The sequence below is a fragment of the Panthera tigris genome, chromosome A1 (genome assembly GCF_018350195.1).
Source record: "Panthera tigris isolate Pti1 chromosome A1, P.tigris_Pti1_mat1.1, whole genome shotgun sequence".
NCBI lineage: Eukaryota > Metazoa > Chordata > Mammalia > Carnivora > Felidae > Panthera > Panthera tigris.
The window spans coordinates 7,896,533-7,920,626 of record NC_056660.1 but is presented as its reverse complement, the minus strand read 5'-3'; the positions used below and the strand labels follow the sequence as shown (position 1 = coordinate 7,920,626).

At 47.3% G+C, this 24,094-nt stretch overlaps 1 protein-coding gene and 1 long non-coding RNA gene across 3 annotated transcripts in view; one reads left to right on the top strand and one right to left on the bottom strand.

Moving 5' to 3' along the window:
• The first annotated feature begins 844 nt into the window (after window positions 1-844).
• Window positions 845-24,094, top strand: part of FLT1 (fms related receptor tyrosine kinase 1) — a 171,589-nt gene continuing 148,339 nt past the window's right edge. For both annotated transcript variants that reach the window (XM_042988867.1, XM_042988930.1), the window contains exon 1: window positions 845-1,003. In XM_042988867.1, the coding sequence (XP_042844801.1) occupies window positions 940-1,003 (64 nt within the window). In that variant the 5' untranslated portion in view covers window positions 845-939. The remainder of the gene's footprint in view (window positions 1,004-24,094) is intronic.
• Window positions 4,608-6,747, bottom strand: LOC122239642. Its single transcript, XR_006218955.1, has 2 exons — window positions 6,512-6,747; window positions 4,608-4,950 (listed from the first exon to the last, which is right to left on the bottom strand). It is a non-coding gene; the product is annotated as an uncharacterized LOC122239642 (long non-coding RNA).

Sequence of the window (24,094 nt, the reverse complement as noted above, 5' to 3'; positions counted from 1 at the left end):
GAGAGGGCTCTCTCCGTCTTCCCGAAGATGCCGGGCCAGCGTCCGGTCCCCTCGGATGCTCCCGGTCCAGTCCCTCGGGCCCGAGGGTCTCCGGCGCCTTCCTAGACGCCTGGGGACATGCAGGGGGGCCTGGGGCGGCTAGAGAGGGCGGGAAGAACAAGGAAGAGGAGGGAGCCGGACTGCGCCTCGCTCCTCCGTGCCAAGGACACCGTCGCGGAGGCGCGGCCAGCTTCCCACGGATCGGACTTTCCGCCCCCGGGGCCGGCCGGCCGGCGGAGCTCCAGCCCCGTCCCCCTTCCCAGCTCCGGGCGGCCCCCAGGGCTGAGTAAGCCGAGAGGAGGGAGGGAGGCTGCAAGGATTTCCTGAGCGCTAAGGGAAGGAGGAGGGGACCGGGGCCGGAGGGACGGGAGCAAGGACCCTGAACCTGCCGCGGCCGCCTCCCCGCGAGCACTCGCACGCCGTCCCGACGCGCGCTCGGCCCCCGGCTGCCCGCCCCCCGGCGGCCCCCGCCCCCCTCGGGAGCCGCAGGGAATCGGGTCCCGGAGGAAGAGGGTAGGTGGGGAGGCGGATGAGGGGTGGGGGACCCCTTGACGTCACTGGAAGGAGGTGCCGGGGTAGGAAGTGGGCTGGGGAAAGTTTATAAATCGCCCCCGCCCTCGGCTCCTTCTAATCGAGGTCCGCAGAAGGCTCGGAGCGCTCGGGACGGACACTCCCCGGCGGCGGCGGCGGCGGCTCGGAGCGGGCTCCGGGACTGGAGCGCAGCGGCCAGGGGACGCCGAGCTGCGAGGATTACCCGCGGACGTGGTGGTCTCCCCGGCCGGAGCCGGACAGGGGCTCTCGGGGCGGAGGACCGGAGTGCGACACGACAGATCCGCGCGGCTGGGTCCGTGGCCCGCGAGCCGCGCGGGGACCGGGCGAGCAGGCCGCGTCGCGCTCACCATGGGCAGCTGCCGGGACGCCGGGGTCCTGCTGTGCGCGCTGCTCGGCGGTCTGCTGCTTACAGGTGAGGCGGGGCCGCGGCCGGAGGCCCGCGCGGGGCTGGGGTGGGGCGGCAGGCGGGCGCACCCTGGGGGCCGGGGCCGGGTGCCCGCGGGGAGGTGAGGCTGCAGCCCGGGGGAGCGAGCCCCGCCGGGGGAACCTGAGACGCCGGTGGCGGCGGGCACGCCTGGGGGCCGCGGCGCCCTTCCCTTCCGCCGGGCAGGCGGGACGGGCGCCTGGGAGAGGAGAGCGGCTGGCGGGGGGCCGCTGGCACCGCGCAGGGGTCCGCGCCCCTTTGCGGCCGCTGCAGTCGCCGATCCTCTCCGCCCGGCTCCCGGGTCGGGTCTCCCCGCCCAGGCTCCGGGCTCGGGGAGCGCCGCGCGCTCGGACCTGCCTGACCCCCCCCCCCCCAACAGCCTGCTCCCAGGCGGCCCGGCGGGGGGTCGGCAGGGCCCATCGGAGCCCGGAGCAGCGGCTCCCGGAACGCCCGCGAGTCTGCCCGGGGGCTGGGCTGAGGCCCGGGCGTTGGCGATGTTGGGCACCGGCTACTGCGTCGCACCTCCGGAGGGGAGGAGGAGAGCCCGCTCGGAGGGGGTCGCGTGCCAGCCGCGAGCGGACAGATCCCGGGAGACGGCAAAAGCTGGTGCCCTTGGGCCCACTTCGGGTCCCCGGGCGCGAACGGCCCCGGGAACGTTCCACCAGCTTCCACTCCTCCCGGCTTCCACTCCTATCGCCGGGCCCCGAGCGCGCGGCGCGCAGCCACCGGGTGGGGCCTCCGCCGCGGGCGCAGCCCCAGGTCGCCGACCTGAGTGAACCTGACCGACCAGGGCCGTCGAGAACCCGAATCCCGTTACGTTTCGGAATTGCGAGCCTAGCCTTTAAATCCCGAGAGAACAGAGGGAGGACGATTTGGACCGAAAGGTGCGGTTGGAGGCATTGGCGAGGTCCGCCCCTTTGCCGGGAGTTAAGGATGCCCGCGGCCGACCCGTTGGGACCCACGAGGTCATGCCGCTGTGAGTGTGGAGGTCGCCCCCCACCAAGGCGTCAAAGCCCGAGCGGACGTAGGGGCCTGGACTCGCCTTTGCTGCCCAGAGGGGCGGAGAGGCCGAGCCACTGGTTCAGACCCTCCGGCGTGGGGGGTGGGGGGTGGGGGCAGAGAGCCACGGGCTCTTTTTCTTTTCAGCATCCTAGAGAAAAGGTAAACTATGAAATAAAAAACAGTAGCATCAAAAAAGGTATTGCAGTGATTCCAGGGAAGGAAAAGGTAGGGTTGAGCATCCTTTTTTTAAATGCTTGTTAAACCCAAAAGGCAGTAACTTAAAAAATATTCTCTCTCTCGGTGGGAAGGACTAATTAGATCGTCGGTTTCTAAATAACCAGTAACAGTTCCAATTAGGTTGGTGAAAGTATTAGACTGAGAGTCAAGGCGAAGTCCTGATGTCTGAGAACTCTCTATAAGTTGGGAAAGTCGCTAACATAACTGTGTTAAATGAAATACTGCTTTTCTATTTCAAAAGTATTGTTTTTTGTTTTGAAAAGTCACTTATATTGAAGTATAGTTGTTCGAGCACTTAACGTCTGAAGTCCATTCACCTGTTACAGAAAGGTAAATCTGGGTAAATCCCTGCGAATCCAAAAAATGGAGGGAGAAGTTTATGTTTCATTGGCTTTTCTGCATCACACATGGCACATCTTTACTTCTGTTTCAAAACCGTGGTTGACCAGTGAAGTATATAGTTCTGTTCGTGATTAGGAGCAAGTTAGATTGATAGATTTTCAGAAACCTGGTTAAGAGTCTCTGGAGAGTTCAGATTTTATTTTACTTAAACCAGGCAGACATCTTGGAAGTCTTTTGTTATTTAAAAAAATGTCTATGCGTTATAGCAAGAAAGCGAGACAAAACATTAGCCATGTGAGAACTCCTCTACCTGCTGGTTTAAGGAGTGTTGTTTCAGTGGTTGGGGCGAGTAATTGTCGAAGCATGGCTTTGTAAACCACAAGCTTCTCGACTGGTTGACCCAGTGGGCTCACAGTAAAACAATCAGCTGCCTGCTTTGTAAATTGCATCAGGAGTTTTCAAGTTTTCCGGAGAGGGGCTGCTTCTCTGGGGAGTGGTGTCCAGAAAGAGGCCAAGTTTCTGCCCCCCCCCCACCCCCCCGGGGTTTACCAGGAGTCTGTTCATCTTCAGGTGCCGTATAGCCCTTGAGTATTTGTGAGTTAGTAATATTTTGTGCATGTGTGTGAGTATGTGTGCGTGCGCCGAGGTATAAAATAACCAGAGGCGCAGTCAGACAAAAAGATAATGTATTTCCCCCTAAAGATTACATTTACCTTCTTCCAAATGTCCTGAGAAAGAAAAGGGTAACAGTAATTCAAGTATTTTCAAGTCCTCTATGTTGCAGTCTTTCCCTCTACAAAGAGTACCTCCCTTACTCTGGCTCAAAGTCTCATTTTCTTACTTTTAAGGCACAATGTCCATGATTAAGGACACAAACCCTTTTTTATCTGCCCCCATTTTTCTTGAGATTTTGAGCGACTGATATTCACAATTTGCTCGAATTGCAAATGCATCCCTTAATGAATCTTGTGAGGGAAATCTGCATTAGTAATACAAAGTTAAAATTGTGCATGAGTAGAATACTCATTTCCAAATAGAATGCCATGAACCTTTCATAATGAAGCTAATTTGACACGACAGTTTTTGTTGTTTTCTCACAGGTTTAGGAAATCACGCTTTTTTGGTAGTGTTTTCCATATTGCATATTTGAAATGTCAATTATCACCTTGGGCAGTCCACGAAGGGAGTTTTCCACTTGATGGATTGTGTTGCAGATGAAATGTAGGTGGTCACCTGCTCTAGTTTCGTTCATATTTTTACCTTATTTATTTATTTATTATTTTGAGGTTTTTTTCTTTCCCTGTTGGAAGTTCTAGGACAGGCTAGCCAGTTTCTTTTCTAGGGATCACTAAGTGGGTTGTTTTCATATTTGAAAGTCAGAAGTTAGAATAGATGCCTATTTCAAGGCCCCTTTCGGATTCTTCAAGACTCAGCGAATGATGCCAAGAAATAGACTGAACAGTGGTGTCTTTTTCTCTCTCCCTTTTATATTTGCATATAGAATGGATGATAAGTCCTGTGATGTCAGAGCCGCAGCTATAATGATGAGCTGGCTTTCACCTGCTATCAGTAATCACCCTGCATTTGCTTTTTCATCTACCAGCTGGTTAACTTGGCCTTTAATGGGTTGCAAGAGCTAACCTGTTAGAGGCTGTCTGAACCAGTCATAGTCATGGGCTTATTTTGCTTTTTACAAGCAGAATGTGTAACTCTGAAGCAAACTCTACTTTCTAACTCTGGTTACATTACCTCTTTTAAGGAGGTCGGTCATTTTAAACTTGGAAGAATCTCTTGGTTTTTAAAACATTCTCACTGACTTGATTCAAAGATAACTTTTTTCTAAAAATTTCAGATTTCAACAGGGATACCAAACCTCTATGTAAAAATTGGACCTATTTTGTGTAATTTTTTTTTTTAGAACAAACTAAATAATCACTTTGTTCTCCTTACCAAAGACTGTTGAGTCATTCTACATCTACTTTGAATGCATGTAATAGGGCAGTTGAAAATATGTTGCAAACAATTGGTTTTATAGTGACAAAAAAAAAAAAGCAACGTCCTTGAGGAAGGTTATCCAACATATTGCTTGGTTGTCTCTGATGTTTACTCGGGTTTAGGAAGTTCTGCAAAGCAGGAACAAATAACAAAGTAAGTAGCTTCTGTGGTGCTTTAAACTGAGATGTGTATGTGAGCGGGCATAAGAGTGGAGAGAAAGTGAAAGAAACTCTTCGCACTTGGGTGTTAAACGCAAAGCTCATTGGCCTTAGGTTCAGTTGCGTGGTCCGGAGTTGATGGGATATCAAGTCAACATCACCTTGCAGAGTGCTTGTCATTGTGGACAGGAGAGGAAGGACCTGTGAAACAACACATACGTTATTAGGAATTTGTTATCAGCAATGGTTGAAAGCATTAAAAGCATCTGTTGCATTGCTTTAAATAATTAATAGAACAGGATAGTCCATTCCATCCCACTGGTCTTAGGATACTAGTGAGGCTTGTAAGGAATGACAAGATCTGCCAAATGCTTTCCAGGATCACTGTTGATTCCTCACACACTTGGGTGCCTTGGAAATTGCATGCTGCTGATGAGATTACTGGATTTTATACCAGATTGAGGGAGGGGAAGGAAACGGGAGGAATGGGGTAATTGAGGGAGGGATTGAAAGGAAAGCCTCTGGCTTAGCATCTGGGACTGCAGGGGGGTTTCATTAAGGAAATGGTTCCATTGAGTCTGCTGAAGATAGTGGACTAGATTTCCTGCATTGCTGCTGGGGCGGATGTGGGGGGATGTCAAGAATTCCTGGGGATTTCCCATCAGTCTCGGTAAGCTGGATGCCTGAGGGTCATATCTGATGATTGCTCCTTTCCTTGATTTTGAGCTCCTTGCGAGATCTGATCTTGTCTCTCAGACACATGCATGGTGAGAGCTAGGTGTTGAACCTCGTAGATCCAACCTGCTCGTTTCAGAGATGAGAAAACCCACCCAGAACAGTTCAGTGTTCCCGCCCCCCCCACCACCCCCCAAGTCAGCTGGCTAGTGGCAGACCCAGGAACGGAACCTGACGTTCACAGTAAAGATCACATTTCTTCATTTCTGTGTTTCCTCCACCCCAAGCGGAGTAGAGATGTTCAGATGTTAGTTGAATGACATTTTTATAGTGCTAACGTTTCTTTTTAAGCGCTGGCATCTGTTTTTTGAAAATGAAATTTTCTCCTATCTTCTTAAGGAAGGGATTTAGGTGAAGATATCAAAATTATGGGGCGTCTGGGTGGCTCCGTCGGTTAAGCAGCCAACTCTTGATTTTGGCTCAGGTCATGATCTCACGGTTCTCGAGATGGAGCCCCTCCTTGGGCTCTGTGCTCACAGCACGGAGCCTGCTTGGGATTCATTCTCTCTCTGCCCCTCCCCTGCTTGCACCCTCACTCTCTCTCAAAATGAACATTTAAAAAAAAAAGGAATATCAAAATTATGGCTGCTTGCTAGTACACGGATAGATCTGGTGAGTGAGTCGATTTTCCTTGTGAGCTGTTAGAACCCTTCTTTTGAACTGCTGTGGCTAAAACAGTTACAGCCTCCCTTACTGGCTTCATCTCTCACCACTTCCCTCCACAGCCCCCCCCCCCCGTGACCCGGCTACACGCAGCCTTGCCCACTCAAATAAATGACCCACCTTTCTTAACGTGGGCCTCGTGCATTCATCACTCTGCATTCATGCTGTTTGCCTGCAACACCCTTTCCCTGTCTCTGCATGGCCTCCTCCCCTGCCTTCGAAGTCCTTCAAGAGCTCAGAAATCACCATCTCTTTGAGCTTTTCCTTAGAGCTGCAGACAGAATTTATGGTTCCTTCTGCTCCTGGATGCACGCTCCTCTCTGCGACCCCTAGATAGCCCCCCCCCACACACAGCTGTTCTCACCTGCATTATTACTGTTCCGCTTACGTGTCTGTCCCCTTGTTCCCTTTTCTTTGGCGCCTAGTGTAATGCCTGGTATGGGGGCCCTCAGTAAGTATTGGAATCCAGGAAAGATGTAGCCACCCTGCCATTTCAAAGACGAAATCTCTCAGGGCCAGACGTGAACTCATTCCAGTACATTAACGTACTTCTGCCTGTCTAACCGGCCTCGGCTCCCATGGATTCCTTAGAGGGACTGTTCTCAAGAGATAATGTTGTCTGCAATGATGATGTCATAGTAAGTGAGTGTGACTAAGATGGAGGAAATGGGCTCTGATTGTCAACTCTCCAAGATGCCTATCTCCTGTAATCCCCTCCCGTTTCGTCCTGGTGCCTCCCTGGGTGCTCTGAGCTACCAAAGCCGGGTTTCAGTCCACACAGAAGTTCTGTCTTAGCCTCTGTGGGTGCGGTACCCAGCACTGAGGCTTTGCCCTCCAGTATATTCTACAATTGTTTGGAACAACCGTGCTCTCCTATTTTATGGTTTGACTTCCTCATTCATCCGTAGACTCCAAGCTGAGTCCATGGTCCTGGGCTGTGATACAAACCCAAAGAGAGACCTGGCCACACGCAGAACTGACATTATGTTTCCACTGACCCACTGGATCAGGCTCGTCGGCCTGAATTCCCCTTTCCATAGAATAGGTTCTCTTCAACCCTCCGCGTAAATCGGTTCCTGCCAGGACCACTGTGCTAGGTAGATGTGAGACATGTTCTTAGAAACCTGCATCTCCTGGGCTGGGACCACAGTGGTGCCCCCTTTCCTCCCTCTCTGGCCCCACACTTTGCACGTGCCCCCCAGATTATCCAAAACCAGCTTCTCAGAGTGTGGTCCGTGGTCCAGCAACAGCAGCATCCCTTGGGAATTTCATGCATCAGAGAGTCTGTCTTTTAATAAAGTCCACTGATGTTTTGTTTGCACAGTAAAAACTGAGAAGCACATTAAAAAGTGATGTCCGGATCTAATTCCTCTTCGTCTACAGCCTCGACCTTTGACCTATGTGGCTAAGGGACTAGATGGGGGGCCAGCTGGGAGCCTCTTCTGGCTCCTGCATTGTTCTTGTGCCCTTTCTTCTGCTGGGACACCTGTGTCCTACTTTGAGGCTCTTTTTATGAGATCTTAGACTTGGCTTGGACCTATAATCGAAGTAAACAGAGGTCGTCGTCTTGAAGAAGACCATCGTTAACCACCAAACCATGGGTGGCAAGATCAGGTTCTTAGAAAATGCGGACTTGGTGCAAAATAGCAAAAATGGCATGAAATAGATGGGTTTCAGTCATAAATGAAAGCTGCACGAAGCATTTGCTTTCAGAACAAAGTCACCTGGTGATCCCAAGCCCCGAAGGCATGTGTCCTTCTCCGGAATCTTTGTTGTCACGGAGGTGTCCCTGTCTCACTGTGTCGTGCTACTATTGATGAGAGGTTTTTGTGTGTGCTTCTTGCTGGCTTGAAATGTAACGTGTTTTACGCTCATGTTCTTCCTTGTTTCGTATCGTACATCTTGGCAAACGCTTTTGTCTTTTCGCAGACTGCCACGGTGCTTACGGGCACTTTCTCTCCGCCTGGTTTCTAGCCTTCTATTTAACTGCTGGAGCATGAGTGGGTTTCCTTTCAAGCTACAGACCCACCCATGCGGTCCACGCCAGCAAAGCTATCACAATGATCAGATGCTTCTGTGGAAAGGGGCCTGAAGTGAACCTTGTATAAATGAAAAGCCTCGGCTTTTGGAGTCATTTAAACTCCAGGCCACCTTTGTAGCAAAATCCTGATCAGTGACTAGTCCGCCAGTTGGTTTCTGTGGAACCCTTTGCCTCTTGCTACGGACATGGTCCCCGACGTTGGCTCTACGTTAGAATCATCTGGGGAGCTTTTAAACATCCTCTTGTCCTGGCTGCACCCCTTACCAATTCAATCACGCTCTCTCCCGTGGGACCCGGGCATCAGTAATTTTGAAAGCTCCCGTGGCCGGCCGAGGTTAAGAGCCTCCCTATTTTTGTCATCCCTCGAATCACCTGGAAAGCTCGTTACCCTAGAGTGCTGGGCCCCACCCCAGAGTTTCTGATTCAGCGCGTCTGGGGCGGGGCCGAGAATTTGCGTTTCCAACAAGTTCCCAAGCGTTGCCGATGCCTCTAATCCAGAGACCACACTTTGAGAGCCACCGTCCTCGGGGCTGATTTGAGAGGCCTGGCCACCTGGGAGGCCCAGGTGCCGATCTGTGAAAGGTTCTAGGTCATCGCGAGGTAGAGGAAACGATTTCTCAGAATTTCTGCTAGGAACAGTATGCGTCAGCAGCGTGGCAGGAGGAATATCAGGGTAAAGCTTGGGGGCAAGTAACCAGCAGAAGTGGCTGAAGTGCCTTCTGAGGAAAGCGGGTCTGGTTTCCGGGTGGGATACGTGAGTTTGGAGCCGGCACTGAGTGGCAGGTGCGGACAATAGAGCTAGTAGTCGTCATTCTCTGCTCCCCGACGGAGCGCTCAACCTTTCCTCTCTCTAAATATTGGTAAACGTCCACAGAGTCCTTTTGAAAGGCGTCCTGGGCACCCGTGTACCTCGGGCCAGCCCTCTGGCCCTCCGCCCTCTGTAACTGACCTGCTGTGTCTGTACTTCCTTTGCTGGGGTCAGGGTCCCCCACTTGGGTGGCTGAATCCTCCTTGTTGGTTCTGCTGACTCTCGTGCTGTGCCTGGGGGTCTGTCCCCATTGCTGAGAAGAGTGGCTGCGTGGCTGGAAACAGGGCTGGCCTCCTGTGGTATGGCACGACGTGCCGGAAACTTTCTCGTGAAACCCCAAGAACCCGAGGGGGAAAGGCTCCATGAGGCATTCGAGGCCTCGTGTTAGGTGTGCTCCACTTGGATACCAAGTTCAAATACAGAACATGTTCTTTCCCCGCTACTGAATCACTGCTTCTGCGGGGCTGAGTCATGGTAACAGTTGTATCCATCATCTATTACTGTGTAATGGGCTGGCCCAAAAGTCCACGGCCTTCAAGAGTAATTCATTACGCCTCCATGAGTCTCTGGGTTAGGAATTTGGGCTGGGCTTGGCTGACCGATGTTTCTGGGGTCTCCTCTCTGGATCCCTCACGCAGCTGCAGCCCCCTGGCATTTCGACCAGGACCTTGGCACTGGCTATGACCGGGCCTCCCTCCACATGTGGTCTTTTGCCATTCGGTAGTAGAGCCCAGGCTTCTTTACATGGTGGGGGGGGATGCAAGAGGGTGTCCGTGGAAGCCTCGAGGCCCTTTGAGGCCTGGACTTTGCAACTCCTGCGACACCACTCTGCCACATTGGGTTGGTCAAGAGCAGGTCCTGACCCAGAGTCGCGGGGCGAGGAGACGGGCGCCTGTCTCGGAGGGAGCAGCTACACAACACTGCGGCCACGGTTGTCAACCTGCCACGCCACTGTTAGCTCGGTTAGCTTTCTCTCTTCCGTCTAGACATCGAGGCTGGCGTTTGGCCAAGAAAATACTAGTGAAGGATGCCTTGACCGTCTGAATGGTCTCCTGGGTTGAGACAGCTTTTCCAAGAGCTTCCGAGTCCTCCATTGTACGATTAGCGAACACAGGTGACACAGTGTTGGGGCTGCTGGCCTCTCACGAATACCGTGATACCAGCGAGAAAGCACAGCCGACCCTCAGATTCGGAGTGGGGGCGGCTCTGAACTTCTCTGACTTGTATCACGGGGTCTCTGATGGAACACCTTCTGGAGGATGGGGTGGGGCTGCACCCCTTGAGGAAGGGAGAAAGGAGGAACCTAACCCCTGTGGATTGTCGGGCGCTTGGATACGTATCTGTGATTTGACTCCGTCCTGAGAGGCAGGCACAGTCCCTTTAAATACGAGGGACCCGAGGCTTCCATAAATTAAATTCTGAAGCACACAGAAGTGGTAAGTAAAGCTGGGATTATTCTGGTCTGATGTGGCTGACTCCCCAGCCCCCTCCCCCCGCCCCCATGCCTTACAGCCTAAATGAAAAGGGGAGAAGGGAAAGAGCGTGGATGAGAATGTGCTGGTCTTTCCCTTCTGTCAAAACTATCTCTCCTTGGAGGTTTGCCATCTCCAAAGAATGTGAGACGCCACCGCTACTCGAGCCTGAAGCGGCCTCGGGAGATTCCACTCCTGCATGTGGCAGACTCCAGTCAAGTCTCCACTGAGACGGGATTTTAATCGTGTGGGTATTCTTATCTTGGGGATGCAAGGCCCCTCCAAAACACGCAGGTCAAGAAAGGATCCCGAAAGCCAGTGAGGACATGATGTTGGTTTGTTTGCTAAGAACATGACTTGGGGTGAGTTTCCAAACTGCTTTCCTGTCTGTGACTTTCCGTAATGCAGATTACGGAGAAGGACGGGTGAGCCACACCAGCGCTGTGATTCTAACAGGTCCTCTGAAAAAGCCGGGGCTGCCCTCTGCCAGATTGCTTCCAGGAATTAAGTGTCTACTTCTCTGTGCACCTTTGAGGTCCCGGAAACCTCAAAGACTTGGAGTTTTTTCCTAATGAGACTGGAGCACAGGGAAGGACCCTGATGTGTGTTTGACCCCCAAAGGCAGATGTCCCATGCCCTGGGGGAGGGGGAGGGGGAGGGGGACGATGCGTGGACTAAGGCCCTCCCAGGCGCAGGCTCTACATCTGGCAGTCAGGTGAACTTCATCACAACCGTCCAACAAGCGCACTTTTAACTTTGCTCTTTACAGATTGAAACCCTGAGGGTTTGCTGAGGGTCACACACTTATGGAGTGCCCAGGCCAGGAATCAAACCAGGTCATTCTGATTTTGAAATTGGTGGCTCTCTCTACTGTACCCAACATATCTTGAATGACAAAATCGGGGAATTAAGGAAGACCAAAGAGTTTGGCTTCTGGGGTCTAGAATGAAAAGCTCTACGTGTGTGAGAAAAACACAACTGTCTGAGAGCATCTTCTAGAGGGAGTTGCTTTTCAGTTGAGGATGGACAGCACAAGTTTTCTTTTTTCCTTCCTTCCTTCCTTCCTGGCAACTTTCAAATATACTATGTAGCAGCATTAACTATAGTCATCCTGTTGTACATTGTATCTCTAGATGATTTACCTTGCTGATTACCATTATCAAAAATGGACGCATCTTTTTCAAGCCCTGTTGTGTCTTGGGCCTCTCCTCCCCAGCTAGATCATTCTTTTCAGGTATTCAAACCTGCCAGAAGTCGAGAAAGAGGAAAAAGTGTTCCACTTCTTCCTTGATCGATCACTTGAGAGAATCTTTTCAATACCAGAATATGGCCACGTTCATCCAAATCTGAGAAAAGCCCTGTCCTGCCACCTATGGAGGCGTTTTAGTGTTTGTTCCAAGCAAACAGTGGAAAATGTAGCCAAATGGATATATAGCTTGGATGAAAATTATAAGGACTGGTGATATATATACTGTCTGATTTTTTTTTTATTGTTTTCTTTTTCTAAGTTGGCACTAGAGAAGTGAAAAGTAGATGTGAACAATTGGAAAGGCAAGGTTGTATTAGAAGAGATTGCAAACAACTTGAAAATGCATTGTAAACTCTAGTTATGGCATTTCGCCTGTGATTAATGGCATTGTTTTCTTTTGGGAAAACACTGGATAACCCTCTTTTCCACATAACATCTCCTGCTGGATCAGATTTTTGTTCTCTGTTGTTCTTTGGAAATGTTTATAGCTTTGAAATCTTTTCCATAGGGAATTCTTTAAAAAATTTTTTTTTCAATGTTTGTTTATTTTTGACAGAGAGAGAGACGGAGCATGAGCAGGGGAGGGGCAGAGAGAGAGGGAGACACAGAATCCGAAGCAGGCCCCGGGCTCTGAGCTGTCAGCACAGAGCACAGAGCCTGACGTGGGGCTTGAACCCACAAACCCTGAGATCATGACCTGAGCCAAAGTTGGACGCTCAACCTACTCAGCCACCCAGGCACCCTTCCATAGGGAATTCGACTAGAACTAAGAGAAAAAAAGAAATGCATGGGGATTGAGTAATTGGATTGTCCTAGAATGGACCTTATGTACCTCTAACTTCTTGGGGGCTAGAGAATATTTGACACACGTTGTTGATGTGCAAATCAGAACTGGTTGTTCCACACGCTCCCCAATCCCATTCCCTGTCCTGGCACCTGGTAAATGAGAAATAGCCTATGCAAAGTATTTGTCACACAGAGTCACTTAGAAGGCAAATGAGAAACTCAGGAAACTCACATAAATGCTAATTTGCAGGAACTTCTAACTCACCTTAACCTCTTTGGATTGACGTTAAACTTAGTGATTCTGTGTCCAGGTATGTCTTGTTAGGGGCGATGGAATCCCAAAACGCAGAGATAGTGGTTTTGGGTTTTGAATGTGTTTTACAGGCCAAGCAGGTGGGCAGATGATTGCCTTGCTAGAAGAATTCACTCACCATTTGGGGGGAATGTTAAGTCTAAATGTGGGATGGGAAATTTCTTTTAAGGAGTATATTTTCTTGGAATGCTTTGGAATGCTGTACTTTCTGCTGTGATTACATGAGGGGAAACATGGATCATCTCAAATTTAATTCTCCTGATACCTATTTCATAACCAGTCTTCTAAGTATATGTGCAACTTCCCCTGTGAATCCAGGCATGCGTAGAAGACTTATTTTAGAACATTGTAACATACTCGCTTAAATAAGGTGCTCAAGCAGTTGTCGTCCATTAACCCATTGTATCTTATTTCAAGATGCAAACATAGTTGTGATTGTTGTGATCCATGTTGGCCACTGAAGATATGTCTTATTTTGTGAAGTTAGTGGAATTTTCCTGACGTGAATCCCTTAAGTTAGTGAAGAGTTTAGGACTTCCTACGCTCAAAAATATGTTCTTTAAAAACAAGGTATACATAGTTAGGAGGTGATCTCTGTGTGTTGACTTAGATAATCTCCCTCGTTTCTTGGTATTCACCTAATCTGCTTCTAGATGATTCATGACCTGAGGGGACCCTCAGGGCTGAGAGCCCTGATTCATCTTCCCAGCTATGAATTCAGTGCGGTACCTGGCACACAGTAGTCACTCAATAAATGCTGGTGGACCTGAATGAAACTGTATCATAGCCATTCTTCTGGGTTTCAGAGGCCCTTGTAGGAGTCACGGTTCCACATTGGTTCACTTTCTAAGAACCTGTGTGGGCGTGTGGAGAGGAGGTTGGCAGAAATCTGCCCAAGAGCTGGCAGTCAGTCAGTCTCCCAGCACACCTGTAATGTTTGTTCCTTCCGTGCCGGCCATTCTCTGATTCCAGTGACCCCTTTCTTATCTTTGGCTGAGCTGGCCATGTTCTCTTGAATTGAATCTAAACTCCGGATTCAACGTGAGGATTTAAGCTGCTCAGCCACTAGAGAAATGATTCCCAAGAGCGGTTTTCTTCAGCTGAGCCCTCCCTCTGGAAAACTCTTAGCTGGTCAAGGTTCCCAAACCCAGCACAGAAGGGAGACAGTTGACTGGGAATCCTAATTTTTAGGTACACCAATTCAGCCTGATGACATTAGGTAATGTTACCGCCACTGCTGTTGTTTTTGCCATCTTGGATAAAGACATTTGGGTTGAAGACTGTTTTCTCTTGGCTCTGGACCGTCCCCAGGGTAGGCTAGGAGGACAAGACAGGTGAAGAGGAGAGACAAGTCCCGACTAATGTAATCCTACAAGTGAAAACTGATCTTTTTTTGTTTTTTATTCCTCTCATTGCTTCATCTCCACCCTAGACCTCTTCCAGGATTTCCAGAAGCACAGCATGACCTGGGCAGATCTTCTAGCGAATGTTCCCTGTGGCTTTTATTCTAGTGGCCGGTAAAGCCAGATAAATCCCAGATTTTAAAAAATATGCAAACCAGAGCATTGGAAGAAGACAATACGGCTTTCTCCTCTCAGCAAAGAGGTCAAGGAAAGCAGAGTTCTTCAGGCAAGAGCATTAAGGGTAGTTGATAAAGGAAAACAGTTGTCTGAAGGAAAGATGAAGCTTCAGAGGGTTTGAACGTTTGGAAGTCTTCGAAGGAGAGAGAGAACCAAACGTTACCTTTAGCGAACACACACTCATTCTTCAGATCTTACCATCAACACTATTCTTCTGTGAGAACGTCCCTCAGTCCCTGGGCTGGGCTAGCTGCCCCACATCTCGTACTTTGCTGTGATAACGCACAGATATTATGTAGTTTTATATTTATATGTGAATTAGCAAGTATGAAATTTTATAATCTACATACACTTGTATATATGATATTACATACGTGTATCTTTATCTCTCGTGCAGCCTGATTTACAAGCACTTTACAGAAAGTGATTTTGTTCATCTTATTCTGGCCTTCTTTTCGTATATGTTTAAGATATTAAATGGAGGAATAAATGCTGAGGTTTAAGATCAGAGAAATCACCAAGGTGAGGGGTGAGAGAAAGGGGTCATATCGGGAATGTAGTAGGAAAAAAAACCAGGGCTGGCTGGCAGTGAGAGAGAGATAAGAAGGATAGATAAATGAAAGAAACAAGTTCCCAGATTCCTAGGATCGTGGTTGAGAGCCCAGCGCTTAACCCAGTGCATCAGTCTCCTGTCGGGGAATTGGTGGCTTAACTTTACTGGCGACTGGGGACCTTCCTACCTCTCTACAGAGTTCTTCCTTCCGGTTTTATGTAACTTCTGCTTATGGATTTTGGGCTTGTCCTCCAGAGTCAGCTGATTTGTAAGTTATTTTAAAGCCCGTTAGGTTGTGCTCGCTTCGGCAGCACGTATACTAAAAGCCCGTTAGGTTGGTGGCCAACTGGTAGCGGAAGTTGGTGTTTTGTTTTATTTTTTTCTTCCATCAGAGGTGTGATATCTTGGATAGTGTCAAAACTGCTGATTCTAGAAATGAAATTCTAGGTAGGTTAATGAGAGTGTATGAGTAAAAATGCCCTGAGAACTAAAATCAGTATTCTCCCAGTTTGGGGTATAAATGACTGTAAAGTGTTTTATGGATATTTGTAAGGGAGGCCTTGTTACCACCTACTGAAGTGAGCAAAAGCCATTCAGTAAATTATTTCTTTAAAAACTGAACTGCTTATGCAGGAGGTGGGTTACTTTCCCTTCTAGAACCTTGGCTCTCAGCAAAACGTGTAGAACATTAGTTCCACCTGAGACAAGATTTATTTTTAAGTTTGTGAATCCGTAAGAAGATTGCCTATATTTACTGTGTAAATTAAGCGAGTCTTAAGAAAATGTGGAAATGAAAGGAAGCCAGAATTAAAAACAATTCAGTCGGCATAGCCATTCCATTGTCTAAGCGGGATTAGTCTCCAAAAAATGCGTGATGAAAAGCAAGTGTATTTCAAATTGTTTAATTTAGAAGGAAACTGATTTTGACAACAGAAACACAATGGTCAAGAATAGTGTTTTAACGAGCCTTAGAAAGTATGCTAACATAGCTTTCAAAAACTCAATTCCCCTATGATGGATAACTTCATTGCACACACTTGGCCATTAGATCACAAGGGTCAGAGGGTTTGTATATATTACTGGTTACAAAGGCAAAGATCTCTCAACTCGCCTCTTAGCGAGGGAATTTATAAAGCACCTCTGTTACAGACCATTTAAAGTACTCCAGAAGAAAGTTCTCGATGTAGCTTAGGCTTCCGAAGCTGGATCAGTGTGAGCCTACAATGAACACGAGAACTGTATCACACAGCCTGCCACGCTTTTATTTCTCCCGTTTTTATGTGCAAAGCAAGTGGTACTTTGTCATTCTTAGTAATAGATTATAAGGTTGAAGAGTATGTGAAAAGAGACCAAACGTTGGTAGACTGTGGTGACGTTTTTGGCTTTTCCTTGCTGGATAGTAGAGTTAAGGTGCACTCTCGCCTGCCTTCTTACTTGCTTTCTAGCATTCCTCATTTTATGACACACAGATCTTAAGGTGTTATTCTGGATTCAAAATTAAATCTTCAGGGGCGCCTGGGTGGCTCAGTCGGTTTCAGCGTCCGACTTCGGCTCGGGTCACGATCTCGCGGTTTGTGAGTTCGAGCCCCGCGTCGGGCTCTGTGCCGACAGCTCGGAGCCTGGAGCTTGCTTTGGATTCTGTGTCTCCCTCTCTCTCTGCCCCTCCCCTGCTCACGCTCTGTCTCTGTCTCTCAATAATAAATAAGCTTGAAAAAAATTTTTTTTAATTAAATCTTCAGCATCGTGCATTTTTTATGGCTATTTAATAGCATCACAGTATACAACTGCATGATATATTCATCTTTTTTTTCCCAGAAAGAACTGTGTGTGAATCTGCAGTTTATTTGTGTTACATAACAGATTATAGGCAGTGACTACACTTAATTTAAAAGTTCCAGGGTGCCTGCGTGGCTCAGTCGGTTAAGCATCCAACTCTTGATTTCGGTTCAGGTCATGATCTCATGGTGATGAGATCGAGCCCCATGTAAAGCTCTATTCTGAGCATGGAGCCTGCTTACGATTCTCTGTGCCCCTCTCCCCCACTGGCACAAGCATGCTTTCATAAATGAATGAGTGAATGAATGAATGGGTGGGTGGATGAATAATCCAATCCTGTTCATATGCTTTAACCATTCTTTGGCAAGCTCCTATGTGGAAACGATTAAATATTCCCCGTATCTTCTCTGGGATGCTTTCCTTGCTGATAGAACCCACACGGATCCGTGTAAATAACCTGGCCCTGAAATTCGGATTCCTGCTCCCATCATCTCCGTAGATGCCTGGCCCTTTGGGGTTGAACAGTTAATAGACACAGAGCACTTGGTAAGATATTTGGCAGTAGGCCCAACTGTAATCCTAATGCCGTGCAGAAGGGAGAAAACTTTAGGTTTAAAATTGTGGGTTGCATACACGCTGTACTCTGCTTCTAGACTGATAATTGTTTGGATTTGTATGAAGGTTTTAATCCTTAAAAAAATTCTTTTTTCGTGAAGTGTAGTTGACATACAATGTTGGATTAGTTTCGGGAATAGTTGTCTATTTAAAAATAACACGGAGGGTGCCTTTGGCAGAACTGAAACTTGTGCTCTAGACAAGAGATTAGAGGTTAGAAGGCTGATGGTAAGGCATTCCGTGCACTCTATTAATACTGCCACCATTTCTAATAACGCAGCTCTATCCAAATGCTCTCTTGGCCGTAAGCATTCTGTCACTGACCGCACTGTGTTGTTTCAGAGCGCTGTGATTCTGAAGAGGACGTAGCAAGCTCTGAAAGATGAACACAACCGTTGCTTCCATTAAACCAAGTGCTGTATACTTAATCTTACATATATTGCAAGCGTTTTTATTGAAACGGCACTTCGACTTTTCAGGTGTGCATGCGCTGAAATTTAATACATTCTGAACCTCAGGCACTCATAACCTGAAAACTAATACATTCTGGCCTGAAATAACTTGCGATTCGACGTGAGCGACAGCAGAACACTGTCGGTGACTGCGATCCATCCTATACGAGGTGGCTCTGGGCTCCGTTTCCCCACAGTCCTCCGAACGGTAACAACTGGGCGAGAACAGAGGCCAACGGGGTTACGCCCCGGATGTACTGGGTTTCCTGCTATTGGTAGAGAATCACTACCTAACAGACAAAACCTTCCTCTGTGCATTTTTAGAGTGTGAAGGTTGTTCTGTTCCTCTCCCTTTGCATAACCAGATGAAGGTCTACCAGACTTCTCTACTAAATACTTTACGAGCTACGTCTCGTGCCCTGTCAACTAGATCTTAACCCTTGCTCCGGGCAGCTCAGATCACTTCCGTGACATCGTATGGTAAATTGAAATGACATGTTGTTAGACGGCTCTGTGGAGGTGGTTTTTGACCTCCTTCAATAAAAGAGCAGCAGTGTGGGAGTCGAGCCTTTTTTGGGAAAAGGTAACTTCTTGGTCGGCAGGAGATTTCTCACTGACCAACCTTAATTAACTCTGATGTCACATGAAAAGGAGCTGTGCACGGGTACAGGTCACTGGGAGGGTAGGCTCCTGATGGTAGTGCAGTGACAGGCCTAATGATAAATGAAGGCTCCCTGTTAAACCATGACCCTCCGAGAAGCCAGCGTTAAGTAAAAAGCTCGGAGAGGAACGCTGAAGACGTGCCCCCTCGTAAACACTGATAGTAGGAATGTCGGTGTTACGAGAGTACGTCTCTCTTGGTAAACATCTTAAACCATGCAGAATTCTTTCTTTTAAATAACTTTTGTAAAAGGAAAATGAAGGCGGCCAGTGACTCACGCGTGGGTACAGTGAAGACTGTCCGAGTTCTGATTATTTTAGACATCGGCCACATCAGAGGCTACTAGTGTGTCCTCTGTGCCTTGCGCTGCAAAAACTATTTATGAATTTTGTTGGCGGACAGTTAAAACACAAATGGTAAGGCAGCTTTAAAACACACCGTGGCAGAATTATTCAAGCGGACGTATCTATGGGTTATGTGCCAACACTAACTGCTGAAATTAACATTTAAATAATTTCATAATCTCTTCCCTTATTTTTTTCCCAGTGAATTCAAGGCACAAATGCCATGTAAATGACGATTTAAAACTTTCTGCTAAAGCATGGGGATCGGACACTTGACATTTAAAGCCTAAAGATTTGGGGGTTACTTCGAATAGTAAAATCTCTAAAGCCAGAAGCCAGTGAATTCTTTTTTGTGGATCTGTGTGGTAAAATCGTGAGCTTAACATCACGTAAGACGTAAAGGACAATAGCCAACCCCTGGGATTAGCAGCTTTCTACAAATTAAACGTATGGCTGCTGGACAGCAGCTACTTCAACATTCAGACCTCTGTAGACCCCGAGATCCATCACACGATTACTCTAATGTAAAATATCCTGTATTTGTCCACCCAAAAGTTGCAAATAATCTTATCAACATAAGGGATTAGTCAGCAGTAAGTCAGCAGGAGCTCCGTGCCATTGCCAAATACATGTCGGCTTCTAAATCCCAGCCAAAAAGAGCTCTCCCTATGTCTAAAACAATGAAGGAAACAATTCAAACACTCACCCCCCACCCGGACCTTTTACACAGCTATACCCGCTTCCCCCCCCATACCTAAAACAACGTTGACCTTTTCACAGAGAGAGGTGTATGCATCCGAGTCGGGAGGTGTGTATGTGTGCATGTATTTAGGTTAACATCCTTTTTTTCTTTCGGAGTTTCCTTGACCTAACGCCAGTTGTTTGGGGGGGGAAAACTAACATTTTGAAAATTAACATTTGGCTAACCGTGGACTCAAGCTATGCCGCTGCTGCGCAGATCCCCATGGCTTTCCTGTCTTCCATGTGGTCCGTTGGTAGATGGAATATGAACCCCTGGGTCTTTCTCCATCATGCTGGAAATGAAACATGCATTATATGTATAAATACATTTATAATGCCCTCGTGCTGCCAGCTTTGCAGGTGGTGGGGTCTTCACTTAAGACTGTCGTTCTCGGGGCGCCTGGGTGGCTCAGTTGGTTGAGCGACCGACTTCGGCTCAGGTCACGATCTCGCAGTCCGTGAGTTCGAGCCCCGCGTCGGGCTCTGTGCTGACAGCTCGGAGCCTGGAGCCTGCTTCCGATTCTGTGTCTCCCTCTCTCTCTGCCCCTCCCAGACTCATGCTCTGTCTCTCTCTGTCTCAGAAATAAATAAACATTAAAAAAAAAAAAAAAAAGACTGTCGTTCTCATGGTGCACTCGCTTATAATGTACCCTTTATGTTACCTGATCAATACTTTAATAAAGGCACAACACAGAGGTTGAGACTAAGGTTCAGCTTCTTTTTTCTTTTTTATTAAGCACTAGAGCCCCGCAGGAATTAGATCCCAATCAAAAACTTTGGTAGTTTCTAGAAATTTGGTTCATCTGCAGTTGCATTCATAACCTTTCTCCCACCCTTGCCTCCAGCCAGAAAGATTCTATAAAACTTAGTCTATGAGACTTACGCTTTTAATAAAGTGCATCTTGGGGAAAGAATATCTTCCTTTATTATGAATTATGCTTAATTAACCTCATACAACCTTGCTAAAGGCTCATGGTCTTAAAATCAAATTTTGGAAACATGATACTTGGGGATTTATACTTAGATAAAGAGGTCATTTATCATGTAGGATTATGTACTGTTGAAAACATGCAAAATCAAAGACAGATGCATCTCATTTGAAATAAATCTGATCTACAAAGCTTTGCATTAAAAAAGTAAATTAGAATTCAATTTTAATATGAAAGGAAACACCGCTAGGTTTCTACAGAGAGCTCTAACAACAGTTTTCAATGTGACTCAGTTTGTTACAATTCCAATTTAAATGGTTACAATTCAAAATACACCATTAGAAGTGACTTAACATGGAATCAAAAAGGTCGTAATTCGGGGGAACAGTGAGGTTTTTTTGCAATATGTTTGTAAAACTTCTAACACATAAAGAGTGATGTTATTGAGCATGAAGGAAAAAATCAGCCTTCTGCAGCTTTAAGCTGGAAAAATGGCATAAAATCTAATAGTGATAGAGAAGTATGTAGCAACGAAGTTCAAAATAGCTCCATATTCCGTGTCTTCAACTTACCTGATTACTTTAGCCATAAGATTTTATTTTATTTTATTAATTTTATTTTATTAATTTTATTAATTTAATTTAATCTTACCATGTTATTTTACTTTAGGCTTCATGCCCAGCCCGGAGCCCATAAATGGGGGTTGAGCTCAGAATCCTGAGATTAACACCTGAGCTGAGATCAAGAGTTGGACGTTTAACCGATTGAGCCACTCAGGCTCCCCATAAGTTCTTTGTTTAAAAAAAAAAAAAAGTTTTGAGATAAAATTCACTTACCATGAAACTCACCATTTTAAATCGCATAATTTGGTGTGGTTTTAAAAAATGCTTGTTCATTCATTCATTCATTCAGAGAAAGAGGGAGAATGTGGGAGAGGCAGAGAGAGAGGGAAAGCGAGAACCCCAAGCAGGCCCCATGCTGTCAGCCCTACGTGGGGCTTGATCCCACGAACTGTGAGATCCTATAATTCGGTGTTTTTTTTTTTAACGTATTCAGCATTGAGCAACCATCGCTGTAGCAGGATTCTGGCGCAGAGGGTCGGGACACCGAGACTCTCCTCTCCAGGAAGCAACTCGATCTGTGCCGGGACTGCTCCGTTGGGTTCGTAGCCGAAGACCCGAAGAGCTGAATGCCACGCGGCGTAGTTTTTTTTATACGTTTTCTCTTTCGCTGTCTGCCATGTTTGGTAACACAGAAGCATGCAGTCTGATAAAAAGTGGTCTCGTGTTACGAGGTCATGAGGGATGTTATCACGTACGCGTGGAATCAGGTTGCCTTGAGGTTGTTTTTGTTTTTGTTTATTTTCGATCCTTAGGGAGAGGACCCTACCACACCACCGCTATCTAATTTTAGAACATTTTCACCACCCCAGGAGGAAGCCCCATGCTCTCTGTTTTCTTCTTCCCCTGTCCCTAGCCACCACTAATGTATTTTCTGTGGATCTGCCTACGCTAGACATTTCACACAAATGGAAGCATACGGTGTGTGGCCATTTGTGACAGGCTGCTTTCACTTAGCAGTGGTGTTTTTGCTTTGGGTTCTCAAATGAGAGACACTTCTTTTCTCACAGTCTGGAAGCTGGAAGTCCAAATCTGAGGTATCGACAGCTTTGGTTTCTCCTGAGGCCTTTCTCCGTGGCTTGTAGACGGCCGGCTTCTCCCTATGTTCTAATACGGCCTTTTCCTTTTTTGTGCACCTGCATGATCTTTTCAAGGGCCATCTAGGTTGTAGTGTGTATATAAGTACTTCATTCCTCATGAGTATTTTTGACGTGATTTCTAACTCTTACATGGGTATCAGTGACTGTAATCTCCAGATCATAGAACTTTTAGGCTGGAAGGAATTCTGAAATTCTCAGGCCACCCCCCTCTGTTGGCAGATGAGGCACCTGAGGCTTACGTGATATGCCCGTGGCTGCCACAGAGCCAGTTAGTACCTAAGCTGGAGAGATCAATGATGCTAAACAAAAACTGGAAAAATCTGGATGTTTCATGATTTCTATCTGAATAAGGCCCCTAAGTCCGTATACACCTACTGGTTTTAAGTTTTTTATTTAAGTAAACCATACACCCAGTGTGGGGCTTCAACTCACGACCCCGAGATCCAGAGTCACATGCTCTTCTCGCTGAACCAGCCAGGTACCCCCCACAGTAGTTTTTTAACGCTATTACACCACGACGCTTGACAGCTTATTCTAATAAAGGAGCATGTGATAAACCCATTTCCACAGTCTGCATTGTTTTTTGTTTTGTTATTTAAATGATGATTTTCCTGACAGAACTGGATCTCTTTGCCTCTCATGATTACAGTAGTCCCCCCATATGTCTGGGTTTGCTTTCCACGGTTTCAGCCGCCTGTGGCCTAGAAGCACTCATCATCTTTCTGATGTACGGGGCAGACGGTCATTAATAGCCTGCGTCACTGACCTCGCTTCACCTCATCACGTGGCCATTGTGTCATCTCACATCATCAGAAGGAGAACGGTGGGTGCAAGTACGATACGATACCTTGCGAGAAAGACCACACCCGCGTGACGTTTATTACAGTGTATTCTAATAATTGGCCTGTTTTATTATTCTTGTTCATCTCTTACTGTGCCAACCTCAAGGACTGAGCTGAATCACGGGTGTGTATGCGTGGGAAAAAACATAGTATATGTAGGGTTTGGTGCTGTTGTGGTTTCGGGCATCCACTGGGGGTCTTGGTCCCTTGCGGATAAGGTGAGACTGCTGTATGTTGTAGTTGAGGTGGACAGAAACAGTAGTTGACAGACCACCTAATTCACTGAGGGGACCATAATTTGTTTAAACCAGGTTTCTGGGCCACCGTGGCCAACGGTGGGAAGTTCGGGTCCCCGTCTGAGCTTCACACGGGGAGAATCCTTGTTAAATTCTAGCACTCCCCTTTTGGAAATAAAGTACCCTGGGGATCTGTTTCCAACTGGGCAGTGTGATTCTGAGCCATCACTGAGAAGAGCCAGCTGATTTTCACTTGCTGTGACAATGGATATGGGATAGGTACATATTTATATCTTTATTTTTTTTTTTTTTACGTTTATTTATTTATTTGGAGGGAGAGGCGGAAGGAGAGAGCATCCCGAGCAGGCTCCATGCTCAGTGCGGAGCTTGACGTGGGGCTCAAATTCATGAACCATGAGATCTTGACAAGAGTCAGACGCTTAACCGACGGAGCCCCCCACGAAGCGCCCCCGTATTTATATATCTTGATATACATCCCTAGTGAAATGGAGAAAGGGCCGACCTACAGTAGAGGCTCAAAGGATGTTAGTCAAATCTTCACTACTCAAGTAGGTGTATGGGCGTTAAATTGCTTTAAAAAATGTTTTCAGGCCTAATGTGTTTTCCAAGCATTTGAGGAATAAATATTTCACTTTCCTTTTCCCTGTTAGTTTTCCTGTTAAGCTATAGTCTTGGCACGTCCGTTAATCTTTACGAGATTCTGGTTTCCTATTCACTGAAGAATGATGGGATACTCAGAGTGTCCAGTTCCTTGGAGATCTTTTCCTCCTACTCCTCCTTCTCCTTTCCTTTGTTTTAATCAACTACT